This window comes from Rhipicephalus sanguineus, chromosome 1, assembly GCF_013339695.2.
Source record: "Rhipicephalus sanguineus isolate Rsan-2018 chromosome 1, BIME_Rsan_1.4, whole genome shotgun sequence".
Classification (NCBI taxonomy): Eukaryota; Metazoa; Arthropoda; class Arachnida; order Ixodida; family Ixodidae; genus Rhipicephalus; species Rhipicephalus sanguineus.
The window spans coordinates 204202147-204216474 of NC_051176.1; the positions used below are offsets into that span (position 1 = coordinate 204202147).

General features: G+C 45.1%; 1 protein-coding gene across 2 annotated transcripts in view; it reads right to left on the reverse strand.

Moving 5' to 3' along the window:
- Window positions 1–14328, reverse strand: part of LOC119405874 (serine/threonine-protein kinase N2) — a 133696-nt gene that overhangs the window by 111886 nt on the left and 7482 nt on the right. For both annotated transcript variants that reach the window (XM_037672704.2, XM_037672711.2), the window contains 2 exons: window positions 10727–11071; window positions 4564–4893 (listed from right to left, as the gene is read on the reverse strand). In XM_037672704.2, coding sequence (XP_037528632.1) covers window positions 4564–4893; window positions 10727–11057 — 661 coding nt within the window. In that variant the 5' untranslated portion in view covers window positions 11058–11071. The remainder of the gene's footprint in view (window positions 1–4563; window positions 4894–10726; window positions 11072–14328) is intronic.

Below are 14328 nucleotides of genomic sequence, written 5' to 3' on the forward strand. Positions count from 1 at the left end.
ATTAAAAATCTACTTAGAGATTTTGAATCTGCAGAAAAAGCTGAATAAGTGTATTAAATTTCGTGCCATTCACCCAAGTTTTAAAAAACCATTTTTTAAGACCCATGTCTCCCCTTAAGTCAAGCTAGATCAATAGTTTATTTGACTTAGAAGTCTGCCATCCTTTTCTGTGAGCCAATATATTACTTTATTGGAAAGAAAATTAGCACTGAAAGGGGCCCTGCAACACTTTTTCAGCATGATCAGAAAATGCTGCTGATCGGTAGTCAAGGCTCCTGAGAACACGCGAGCCAAACATAGTGCAGCATGCAGCCTGGAATGTACAATTAATGCTCCAATTAGGCTAGAAATCGCTCGCTCTCCGCTCGATAAATGATGTCATAATCCCAAATGACCGCTCCATAAACCCAAACCTATCTCCACATAACTGGTGCCCAACGTGGGGCCAGTTACGTGGAGATAGGTTTGCGAGACGCTTACCATACAAGGCGACCGGTAAGGGACGCGACGTTCTCCACTGCCGCAGCGAACAAAGACGCTACGGCCAGGTTCGTCGATTCTCTGGCACGGCGCAGAGAAGGCACTCGAGGCAGGATGTCAACAAACAACACGGGTTTATTAACCCAAGATGCAGCACAGTACGACAGTCACGGGCTTGCAGGCCGTAAGGGGAACTCCGCAAGACCGATCGAGTACGCTTGCCAGCGGCGCTACGACTATCACACAAAGGGCAGCAGTCGAGCACACGAACAAGAAGCCGCCTGCTAGAGCAGCGCGTCAACCTCTCGTGCTGGCCTGAGAGCATCTGACGCAGGCAAGCCAGCGCCAGACAGAAGCGAGCTCAAGGGGGAAGGGGGTTGTCACTGGTGGCCAATGAGGACAGGCGCAGCGCAGTGACGTAGGCGAGCTGGGAAGCCGACACATGGCTCGCACCAGACAAAGAGGCCTGGCGCTGCCGCCGTGGTCGCCATACTGCGGATTAACGGCGGTTCCCGGCGCTCGAGCCGCGCGGGGCCAACACACACGCTAGCTGGGGAACGAGGTGCCAAAGGGATTCGATTCCCACACATTAGAAGGTTAGGCCACGAGGAGTACCGTCTTTCAGCATGCTAACGGCGAGCTATTTATATACACCATGTACTTCAGCGTGCTTTTTTGCTCACCAGCGAGATGGCGCGAAGTGCGCAAGAGGCATGCTTTAAAGGTCATCGCCCCGCTCGTAGTGTTGCGCGTGCGCGCGCCTCCGCGCACTTCGCCCTACAGGGCATGGTGCACGGAGGGCGGGTTGTATGTATGGAAGAGAGGGGGTTGTATGTCTTGTGCTTTCACCACGATGTCCGCGCTGAAGTTACAGAGTGTACGAAGGTCACTACGCCCGCTGCGGCGGCCGCGTTTGCGTAACGAGCACGCTGTTCAAACAGAAATAAGTAACTGTGAAACTTGATAATTCGCGCTCGCCTGTGTGTGTGCTTTTCGTGTGTCCTTTGCGCTTGAGCAAGGCACTGGAAATTTCGAGCTGGTTTCCGTTCTTTGCGTTACATTCCAATTTGTTGCTATTGCATTCATTGCCTCGCTGTTGTGGCGAAACTGACTTTTTTAGAAACTTGCACATCATACTAAAAAAATAACTGCATATTTCAAATCAGCGCACAAATGTACATAAACTCGGAAAGTTTCATCAAGATTGATCAAGAAATAAAAAAAAATTTTAAGTGCCATGTCCCCCCTTAATACAACAAAATTTTTTAAACAAATCGTCACGTTTGATATTAATATTATTAAGCATTATTATGTGAATAGCTCTTCTCTGGATAGTTAGTACGGATTTAAGGTGAGATTTGTACAAGCATCCCCATATGGCAATGCAGTGGTTTATGTGTGAATGAATGAATGAATGAATGAATGCACACAAATGATTAATTAGTATTTCTGTTAAAAAAAAGTGCTGACATTTAGAAAGAACATGCAATTCGTATGAGGCTTTCTGAACAACAATGCGTGCATGTAAATGAAATTTTAGGTGAGAATCTATGACTACTTCCACAAATTTTGTGTGACTGGCATGCCGTTTTAAACAGTTATACAGTACATCATTGAGCGCTAAAATTTGCCGTCTTTCAGAGTGAAAAAGTATGAACCCAGTCCTTGTAGGATTCGCGTGACAGCATTAGTTGTGCACCAGCGATGAAGATTGCAGAGTTCAGCGTTAACTTTGTTAATTAAGAAATTTCATTGCTGTCTGACATCAGTAGATTAGTGTCATCCGCATTAAGTATCGCAGTAGCATAGACTAGCTCCGAGGGTAAATCATTTAACAAACAAAAGGAAAAGTAGCGTTGCAAGTGTGGAACCCTGTGGGGCCCCTATATTAACTAATTTAGCAGATCATTGTTACCTGCCCATATAAACGATTTGTGTTCTATCTGTTAAATAGCTGTTAGAGGTGTTCAAGTAATTCCATATCTATCAAGTTTACGTTTACCGTAAAATCCCGAGCAAGCGCCCCCTCTGTGGTGAAAGATAATCCGACAAGATTTGTAGGGGGGGGGGGGCCTTGCTCTGTCGTGGATCAAAATTCAAGATGGCGGCGGAAACACTTTACTGAATACGCATGGATTCACCGTCGTTATTCGCCTTCGTTGGGCGAATAAAAACGGTGAAAATGGTAGGAGGGGAGGGCGCTTGCTTGGACATTGGCGCATATTTCAAATCTTCAGAAAAAAGTGAGGGGGGCGCTTGCTTGGTATTTTACTGTAAGTATATCATGATTTAGAAAGTCAATGAAGACTCCCGCTGTCAATAAACCAGAATCGATCGCTTTCTTAATAGTGTTAAATGTTGAAATTGCTGATGTTGTCGACCAATTTTTTCTGAAGCCAAACTGGTGAGGTGAATGGATTTTGAATTTTTTCCAAGTAACTTGTTAGCCGAATGTAAATTAATTTTCTGGGGCTTTACTGAAAAATGGAAGCACCGAGATCGGTCTCTAATTTTCCACCCTGTCTTTTTCTTTTGATTTGTACAACGGAGAAAGTTTAGCAATTTTCGTCTTACAGGGGAATACACCAGCTGTAAATATGCTATTTATTATTAGGGGTGTGCGAATACTGAAATTTCACCTCGAATCGAATTCGAATCGAATAGTGCCGAATAGTGGCCAAAAATATCGAACATCGAATCGAATATCGAATAGTATACTTACACGAAATGTGTACCGCCAGTTACGGCAAGACAAAGGAAAAATCAGGGACGCTACGGCGTGTCGACAGTTTTGTTACGCACTTGTTCAAAATCTGCTTTTGTTTCAGTTTTTATGGGCGCACAGGCATGTTGATAGAAGAGCCGCCAATCCAGTCAGCAGCGCCACTCTAAGCCTCCTAACGACTAACAGAGGGGGGTGCGGTAGCTACTTATTTCCCCATGGTCGCGCAATACGGCTCATCTGACGTCAGTATTGTGCTTCATCGCCATGGGTGCTCCGGGCCCAAAAATTTTCGGCCGCCCGTTCACAGTAGCGTTTTAAGGGGTATTCAGACGGGGGAGAAATGCTCGGGGGGGTAAAGGCGGAGCCTAGTGACGTCAGCTCGCGAGGAGAAGTCTCCACAAATGCCCCCCACTCACACGGACGAGGCAAACGAAGGGGGAGACCAGTGTTACTAGACTACTCTGGTGGCTTGCACCACCCGTTTGACGAGCTGCTGAAGACGAGCTGCAGACCAACGTTTACTGCAGACGACCATCCAGCTGCAGACTGGACACCCACTGCCGCTCTCTGCAGGAGCAAGTGCAACAATGTGGCCAAACAAGAGCCCGAAATTCCGCCACATCCCCCACCGCAGGGGGATCGTTTGTCCTTTCGGGGAAAACGTCCCCGTCTCCTCCGAGGAGGCGCGGGGGGTTCACGCCCACTCGCTAATCCGTGACGTCGCGGTCACGTGATACGCAATCCGCCCGTCTCCCCTGAGCATTCCTCCCCCGTCTGAATACCCCTTTAACTGCGCGCCGGAACGATGGGAGTTTCTGAACTAGTGGTGCGGTGCGGCAGTGGCGACTGCCCAGCGTGAACAAATTTTTACCTACATGCAAAGCCAATCACCGAGGGTTTCGCAGGCCAAAGTCAGGTCTTACGGCGCGTGCGGCATATGCGACCGAACTACGCAAGAAGTCCGTGCCTTCGTTTCGGGAACGATGTTGTGATAGATTTGACAGTTTTCTCATGTCTTTTTCTACGTGCGGAAATGGCGCAATCTCCTTTAAGATCAATATGCGCTCGCTTTTGAACCAGGATGTCGCTGAAAGTTTAACGAAAGGCGACGTTAGCGTTAGTTTTAGCCACCCCATCCTAACCAAGTTGCGCCATTAGCCTTTGTCGCGTTTTAGATATTCGTCCTGTCGAATTATTCGAAACTTCGAATACTAGCTATTCGAAAATCGAATCGAATTATTCGATTAGGAACTATTCGATTCGAATTCGAAACTCGAATATTCGCACACCCCTATTTATTATATGTGTTAGCACTGGTGAAATAATGCTTTTTCTTTTACTCATTCTCGCAAACATACCTCCAGTGGTGTTGTCCAGGTGGTTGTTCGAGCAGCCTTCCCCAGGTTCCTTGGTGTGACTATCTTGGTTCTGCCGCAGTCGGGCCATCATCATGCGGATGTAGTCAATCTTGAGCTTAGAGTCGTCTTGCATTTGCTGTGCCTCAGCGAGCATCTTGCGGTCCTTGGAAGGGCCCGAGCTGTACATCTGCAGCATGTTCTCAGCACCCTGCTTTACTTTCACCTCAATATTCAGCTGCTTCTCCAGCGAATGCAGCCGTTGGTCTGTGGTTGAAAGTGGCACATCCCCCTTGTCACCATAGAAGGAGTCCGTCGAAAGTGGCTGCACAACTAAACAACACACAAGGCCACTGATTAGAAGGTGCTCCATTCCACTGCATCGACCATTGTGCACTCGTTACATATGGCAAATTTGCTTGGAATGTGAGTACACTCCAATCCAAACAAAGCAGATAATACAGATTCTTTTATTTAAGCCACTATTCTTGAAGCTTCAAAATGCCTTGCCACATTAGTGGTTATGAATCCAAATGTACAAGGCAAGCCTATATGCAGGGTTTGTATAAGTTTCAGACACAAAAATTTAAGTGTAATATAAGGACTTTTCAGACAGTTACAGCTTTTTCAAGGGTGCCAAATGGCATCCCATGTAGCACGTCTTTATTATAGCAATGTTTCCAAAACAGAACAAACAGCACCAGGGTCATAAACATATTCAAAATATCTAGCCTTGCTGGGACTATCTTGCAATGGGTGATACTCATGAGTTGCCTGCTGTTTTGCTTTTAGAAGTCTTCCACAACTGAAAAATATTGGCACAAGTCAAATCAACGTCAGCTACCTGCATAGCTTGGTTGATAAGGAGAAAACAGAAAAAAAAGCACCAAAAGTGCAGGAGGTTTAGGCATGAAGTACAGAAAAGATAAGCCAAGAGATAAAAAGTAGGAGGAAGAAAGAAAACCGATGGGCAGGAAAGTGTAAAAGATACGATGAGGCCCAAGAAAAGTGGAGTAAACAAAGGAAACGAGCACAGAGCCCCGGTGCCACTCACTTGCTCCAACTGTAGGGTTTTCCTGTTTTGCACATGCACTTGTAGAGGTACATATACAGTAAAACTCGTTTATATTGAATGCGAGTCTATGGAATTACTGCCAATATAGAAAAGTGGTAATACCCCTTGGGAATCCCCTGCAGAATTGTAGCACCGTACTACATGCACAATCAAAAATGTTCACTGCTACTTTTGATATCAACACCGTGCCTCTGCAAGTGAACTTCTGGTAAGAAGTGATTGCGGTACTGTTTCTCCAAACAGTACCACAAAGATTTCTTGCCACATTGGAAGCATTCATGCAAAAAGCAACAAAACAGCACTGTATTACATATGGGACTAAACAGGCCATTGGATCAGAAGTGAATTAAGTGCTAAGGGGGATAAATGAGCAAGGTTGTATCAAAATATAAAGCAAAGGTCATAATGATGAATTTGACTTAAAGGGGCCCTGCAACGCTTTTCCAAGTAGCCATGGAATGGCTTCACTAAATGAGCTTATTGCCTCGCGAATCGACCACCACAAACATTTTTAGAATCCGTCCAGTACGAGCGGAGTTACAAAGGTTTGTCGCACGCTGTAATTGCTTTCTCTCGATCTGATGAAAGCGCTGAAAGCTAAGCAGGGAGGGATGGCACGGGGGAAGACGTTACGTCACGCACGCCTCCCGACCTTGAGCACTTTTTTTTTCTTCGAATGCGCGGCGTACTTTCCGTGCAAGTGCGCGCGCGGGCAAGTGGCGGCCGCAATAACTACCGAGCGCGCCATGTTCGAATCAGCCAAAGGCGTGGAATTTGCGTCAATGACGCAGTGGTTTTGAGTAAATAGCATCACTTGTCGAGAGAAGAGGAAGCGATTTTTAGCTGACTGAGAATTTATTGTAAATCCCAGGCCGCGTGCTGCACTATAATGTTTGGCTCACGTGTTCTCGGGAGCCTCGACTGAAAAAGTGTTATGCATCTTTGAAACGGGTGGCGCAAACTTGCCCAGACATCAAATCTTCTGCTGAAAAAGTGTTGCAGGGTCCTTTAATATCCTTCACTGCAACATTGACATGCAGTGCAGTGAAGCATACTACCTGTGCCTAACATTCCTGATATTATATTTCCAATATGTCAAGCTGTGTTGTAATCTCCAGATGTGATAGAGTTCAATTAGTACTATACGATTGTTTCCAAAATTTGGAGTATACTGGGTCTACATTGATCCATCACAGAAAGCGGGTCAGATAGTCTTGAAACACCTTTTATGATGTATTACTCATGAAACCCAAAAGTCTTTAATGTGGAATAATAACTCCTGGACTTGCAAGGGCCTTGAAAACATATCTTTCAATTTCAAGGGTTTTTAGGACATGTAAGTGCTCGATATAGATATCTCTCTTGCTTTCCTCAAAAAATTATTGATCAGCTGATATAAAATTTATACATCAACATTCTTCCTCTATGTTAACTTCAAGGATTCAAAAATACCAACTCTACTCAGTGGCTTACTTGGTGATCATGAAAAAGTGGCAAGGTGGCCTTTTTGCTGTTGGTTGCTGCTACAAGCAAACAGCTGTGAGACACCGGGTTAGTGTAAGATCCATGCTCTCTATCTTAGGGAGATGATAAGATGCCTAACCGAAACAAAGGGAAAAAACAACAAATGCTACTTATTTGAAACACATTTTGAGAGGTGCTGCCGTGCGGAAGTGGTGCGGGCATGCGCCGAGTTCCCACCGTTGTGTTTTACATTGCAACTTTGAAACTTACAATAACTAGGAAAGATGCAGTGAGCATAATGTTATAGAATGTGATGCATAATATGGCATACAAGCTCAGAAAATATAGCAAAAAATTAGTAATCTGAGTAAATAATTTTCATCTATTAGGTGATCAATCCAAACAGAAAATAGTTTGGGCAAAGTGGTCACTAGCAATACACCATTGGTTCAATCAATGTATCCCTTTGCCCCTTTTTCTAATGAGCTTGGCCCAAGTTGGCTGGGACACACTGCATATTTAATATAAGACTGCTATACAACTGTCTCACTGTGGAACAAACCCAGTTTCTGCACACTTCCAAGCATAAAATCTAAAAACTATGTTATGGCTTTCTTTCTGTGCTGCAAATTGGTTAAAAAGAATTTAGAAAATGTGTGAAGATCAAAAATGCCTTAGAAAGTCAAAATTGCAACTAGAAAAAAGGACAACCTGCACAAAACTAAAACACTAGTTAAGAACAAGGTAAGACCACAGATTTTTTTTCTTTTTTTGCCGTTCATTCTGCTATGTCATTTTTTAATTGATCATTAAAGGGACACTAAAGACAAATAATTTATGTCAGAGTGAAAGCTCAATGTATGACAACGTCTAAAACGACAATATTATCAACAGCGGTGCCCTACTTACTGAGAAATTAAGCTAAATGTATCACACGATGTGTGCCACGAGTTGCCACGATGTGCGCCATTTTGGAAATGATCCCGATGACGTGAGAGCGTCCGACTACAATTAATCACTAGTAATCAAACTAGCTGCAATAAAAAAAGAACCTTCCGTGCATCAAGAGACGTAATAAAATGCTGCTTGTTCCTTTCTGTTTGATTCATGGAAAAAAGAACCTCTTTGGCACTGCCATGGGAAACGGCGCATGTGGTTCAAAGGTTCCATTTTCGTTGAACTGCGCTTTGCCCGGCTTTGCTCACGCAGTCGCGTCTCAGTGGTAGTTTCGGTATCGCATACTGCCGCATGTGTTTTGCATGCTCGTGAAAGTCGCTCTGACAGAAAGTTCAACAAAATGCCGCATGCATGTGACGTTGCCATATGCCCGATGGTGCATGCCACCAGTGCACGCCGCCGCGCAGTCAAGATGGGCAACGTTGGGCACGGCAACAGTGACATCAGAAAGACTGCTTTCGGGTGGGTGATTTGAAGTGCGCTAACGCAATGCGGACCATTAAAACGTAATTTTATTTCAAAATAAGCACTTCCTTGACCAAAAAGTAGCGCTACGAGGTTTCTGGACTGCTATTTAACAATTAACGTCGACTTAATATTTGCTTTTAGTGTCGCTTTAAACATTCAGCCACTTGTCCAGAGTACAGTACACCTGCCTTCTTAATGTGCATCTCCTCACTTTAAAGGGGCCCTCCAACACTTTCGAAGCACCTATTTTTTATTTGTGTTTTGCGTAGATCGATGGCTGGGGATGATTTTAGCAAAGGTCTAAGCACCGATATCAAATTATTTAGTATTTTAATCATGCAATAAAGTCACCACATCGCTGCCGACCACATCGGCACATAGTGGCGCTCGCCACTATGCGCCGTGTGCGGAAATGACGAAGATTGGCGCAGCCTATCAGAGGACGAATGTAACGTTAGAAGCAATCATGGCGTAGCATCGAAATTTGGATTATTACTGAGCTTAATTTTTATTTTCCGAGCTTTTCATTGGTCCTCAAACAGACGCCATCGCAAAAACTAAGATCACTACAGCCACCACTACAAAGCGGCTTCCATCTCGCCTTTGTATCCAGCCAGCTGCATCACCGTCCGGGGGTGGGCTTCCAGGCGGCGACGGCGATGCCGCACGGTTGTCGTCAACACCTCTCACTGGTGTCGAATGCGAGTCCGAGGAGTTTGATTGCTGCCTTGGAGTGTCGTTGTAAAGAACGACGCGCAAAGCCTTGCTTCGAAGCAAAAGCGCCTTTTTTTTTTCCGCCTTTTTCACGGCGTCCCCGTGCATGCGCTTTCCCCTAGTAAAGTCGCGAAACGTCTCATCATCTCTGAGGCTTTGCTTCTGGCAATACCGGTGGTCCCGGCCCCTACCAAACCTCTACCAAAACAGCAGAGGGCAGCACAGGAAAATGAAAGAGGCGGATTCTGTCAAGTCTGGGAAGCTCATTTCTACCAGCCTAATCCAGCTGTTCGACCGTGTAAACAAAACGGCGTGGTCAGGCACCACGCTGCTTGTTGCTATAACAACAGCATCATCAATACATTCGACTGAACAGGCAACAATGGTGTGCGAGCTTCCCCTACGTAAGAGCTTTTGATCCATTTAATGGAGCTCCATCCGACGTCACAGCAGAGAGTGAAATGTGGTCACATGACCCCGCGAAAATTGAGTTGAGGGTAGGCATTTTTTTTCTTGTATTTTGAATTTTCTAAATTGAATAACTTCGTACAGCGTGCCGCTATCGCTGCCGTTCTTGCTGCACTAGTTTGTCCGTACTTCAGTCTACGCAATCCACGAGTAAAAAATGGGGGGTTGAAGAGTGTTAGAGGGCCGCTAATCACCCTGCATTCAAAGACGAGGGAGTGGTTTCCTTCTCGCCTTCGCTACCCTTCACACAGGCGATAGCTCCTCCTCAACCCTTATTTCTTAAAAGCACGTCTACAACGTAAGTACTAAGCGGTGAGCTTATCGGGATTTCGCACTTGTCGGCTACACGCTGTTATCTCCACTTGCGCAGTCCGAAACACACAAAATGAAGTGAGATCAGCTGATCGCGCACTATAGTCATTCAAAAAAAGGAAGGGTGGGCCGCTGCATGGCAAAGCAGTTTAGGAGACAATTCACAACTGATATTTTACATATATGGACCAATCGAGAGTATGTAACGTAATGACATGTGAATCACCGTTCTTGCGTCACGAAGTGCGTCAAAAAGACAAACGCCAGGAGAGAATAATGCGCTCGTTTTTTGTATTTTCAGAGACTGGTGAGGGGCCCTTTAAAACAGCAAATCATTCTGCAATACCCATAAGCATCCAATGAGCTTGGGCAAAAATATTACTCACAGTAATGAGGCCCTTCGCTACAAAGCTTGATGGAATAAATTAAATAACCTACGCAGAGACTACGGAGGCCAAAAATCAGAATGCCCCTCCGCTGTTCACTACCCTTTTGTTATGGTCTACACCATACTCAATTAGAAGTAAGCAATGATTACTAAGCTTTAGAAAAATAGATCTTAGTTTTTGTTTGTGCAAGGATCCCATATCCACAAGGGTGTGAGAGGACAAGTGCAAGCCAAAGTTTAGTACTGAAACGTGCCATAACCTGTTCCTTGTGCAGTTGTGATGCAGCATGCAAAAGAGGTCTACAAAGAATAGTACTCACTTTCCGGTGACGGATGTCCCTGGGTGACCAGAATATCAGCTGTGAGGTCACTGAGTTGCCGCTGCAAGTCATTGAGGCGTGAATTGGCTTTCTTTACGATAGAGTTCACATGGGCCAGGCTCTTGCGGTCGGTAGTTGCCTTGCGCAGGTTTTCAGCCCCCTCCTTGATCTTCAGCTCCTTGCGCATGTCCTCCTTGAGCTTACGCTTAAGCTCCTCCAGTTGCCGCTGGAGGCTGGGCTCATTGCCGCTACCACCGCCATCGCCACTACCCCGTGATGTTCCACACAAGCCGTACTTGCCAGCTATCTCCTGAGAGGCCACTCTGCTCATGTCTGGAGCCCAGACTAGAAAAGAAAAGTCAATGCATAATCCTCATTTGTAGTCAGACTTGTTCATGTGAAATTACTTGTAGTCAATTAGTCAAAACCAATTTTCCGGACATGCCTGATGCAGTCAAACCCGACTATATCGAACACTGGTAAATCGAATTTTGCTTTATATTGACCTATTTCTGAACACTACAACGCTGTAACATCAATGCATAGGAACGTTTACGGCAAAATCGAACAAAAATAGCTAAAATACTTGACATATCAAACATCGGGCAGGGCGAAACGAGCCAAGAAGTTGGCTTTCCCTCATAAAAGTTGGCTTTTCCCAGCGAAAGGGAACATTCTGGTGTGCATTTGGGAGAGTGAGCAGCGAGATTAGAAGGGCGGCACACAGAGAGAGTATAAACTACCGCTTGCCGTCGCGTGCTTTCTCCCATGATTTCTCGAGGTCACGCCCATTGGCCGTTCATGTGGGGTTACCATTCACTTCTCCACTCCCTTTGTTAATGCAATGGCTGCCGTAAAACGGACAAACCTGGCGGTTCTACACAAGGCTGGTGATAATCAACATAGTCGAACATAGAGAAAAAAATCACAGGCATGGCTCTGTGGTAGAATGAAAAAAAGTGATGTCGCTCGCTGCTGCAAACAGAACTCCAAGATGTACGCTAAGTACGATATTGAAAAACAAGGCCAACATAAGGGCCAAGGCACACCAGAGGCTTCCGGCGCCTGACGAGTGCACACAGCTGCGTACAAAGACGTTGAGGCACTGTTTACATCGACACCGTATTTTCTTGTGTATAAAGCGCCCCTCCTAAAACCTAAAACACCTAACTACAAACCACCGAAAAATAATTTTAAAAAAATATCCGCGTATTGCTGCCTTCCTTGATTACCTTAAAGCAATGCCGTGAAGCCAACTTGCGCACCGAAATGCGCATCAAAAATATGCCAAATTCTTTGAAAGGGTTATATCGAATTATGCGATATATCGAACTAATTCCCATTTTTATGCGAGTTAGATGTATTCAGATTCCGCTAATTTGGACATATTTGTGGCACCGCCACTTACCCTATAAAGCAAATGTATAAGGACGTCTCACTGAAAGCATTCAGCATCTAACTTTTTACAGTGACTTCAGGTACAAATCAGTTTTTATATATAAGCCCACGCTGTCACCACGTTGATTATCTTGCAACCTCAAACTAACACTCTAGCGTGCTAATCTGCTCGCAGTCATAGTGACCAAGGTTTGACATTTTCTACCAAGTTGCAACGCTCTTTGGTGCCGAACATTTCACATGCTCTATAAATAAAACAGCAGCGAAAGTTCAAGAGACAAAGTTGAACAAAGTTACTTGCACACAACACAGGCGCTGAGCTGCAACTACCGTAAAATCCCGAGCAAGCGCCCCTCCCACTCCCTTCCCGCCAATTTCACTGTTTCATTCACTGTTTTTATTCGCCCGACGAGGGCGAATAATGACTGAACGCAAGCGTACTCAATAAAGCATTTCATTCAAAGCATATGTGGCTATTACGCCGCCATCTTGAATTTTGATCCGTGACCGAGCAAGCCCCCCCCCCCTCCAAATCTTGACGGATTATCTTTCACCACAGGGGGCGGTGCATGCCTGGTATTTTACGGTAAGTTTTTATAGCTGTGCAAGGCATATTTATAAGTGCTGCTATGACTAGCCAGGCATGCACGAAAAAGAGGGAGGGGTAAGGAAGACATAAGGCATCATATGGGCTTAGCGTGGCATGGTCGCCTGGTCCCTCTTTTCCAATAATCCTCTTTTCCAAGCATGTGTGGGTTGTCATAAGCAGCACTTATAGGTATGCCTTGCACCACAATAAAAAAAATAATGAAAAACTTGGTTGCAGTTCAGCATATGTACACTCAAACCTCATTATAACGAACACGGATATAACGAATTATCGGTTAAAACGAAGTAAACGAAGAATAGTCTTGTCATGGCTACAGTGTTACAAATAAACGTTTATAACAAATTTTCGGATATAACGACGTTATTTTTGTGGCAGATGTGACTTTGTTATAACGAGGTTTGAGTGTATTTTGCGTAAGTGAATGTTCGTCCTTGTCTCCTAAATATGCACTGCTACTATAGATCATGTGCAACCAACCAGCCTGCCAGTACCTCCTAAGCGTGCATTTCACATGAATGAAATTCACTGCTGTGAACAATGATGCCTAACAGGCCACCAGAACGACCATAGGCTGCTGCAGCAGCCAGTCAATGCTAAGGACAACAGCAGTCAACTGGCTGAGGCTGCTGCCAGGTGACATAACAGCTCATGCATTGCACATTGAGGCACTGCTCCTGCTGCTGTCCTGCTGCAATAGAAGTGCGATACCCAGCAAGTGCTTTGGATTCCAAGGCTGGCTCGGTCCTACTGGTAGCATGTGCCGAACTCGCTCGCTTGCTTGCTTTAATACATATTTCGAAAGGAGGGGCAGCAACTCAGCAACAGGCCCACAAATGTACAATGGCTTGGTGTGATTGAGACACAAAGCAGGCTGGGCCTGCTAGACTTTGAGCAGGTCACCAACACACAGCATGCCAAACAGCGCACACACATCGTACGCAATAAATATGCAAACAGCGCCAGAGATCTACCAACTAACAGCATCATCCAGCACAGAAACTCGGCACCCGTAATTGCAGCCAGAAGCTCAAACACACACCAGAGTTTATTTAAAGACTTACTCCAGTTTTCCCAGCAGAGGGGCTTTGTTTGCCCAAGCTTGCTAACAGCAGTAAAGGCAATGCCCACACATTAACAGAATTATAAAGATAGATCTTTTATTGCCACATTTTCAAATAAATTCAATCTTAGAATAAATGCTGTGAATTATCTTAAATGCATTAAATTTTGGAATTTTATTCGCCAGAACCACCACCTGATTATAAGGTGCGTCATAAGTTATAGTTGGATACAACTTAAGTCAGGAGAGGCCCACTTACATGACCAAAATGCGGTAGCTAATTGCCTTCGTGACTAAAGAAACAGCCCCCCTCGTGTTCTTGGCCGAGTTCTCCGATGGCAGTCACTGGCCATCCAGCTCATGAAATCAGTGCACGCCCATTGGCGCAGACTCCCTTGATCTGCCTTTGAGGAGGAAATGGCGTGGCCTTCTACTTAACTACAGATTAACCTTTACTACCTGGAATTCCTTAACTTGCACCTAAATCTACAAGCATCCTTGCATTTCCTCATCACAATGCAGCTACCACATATG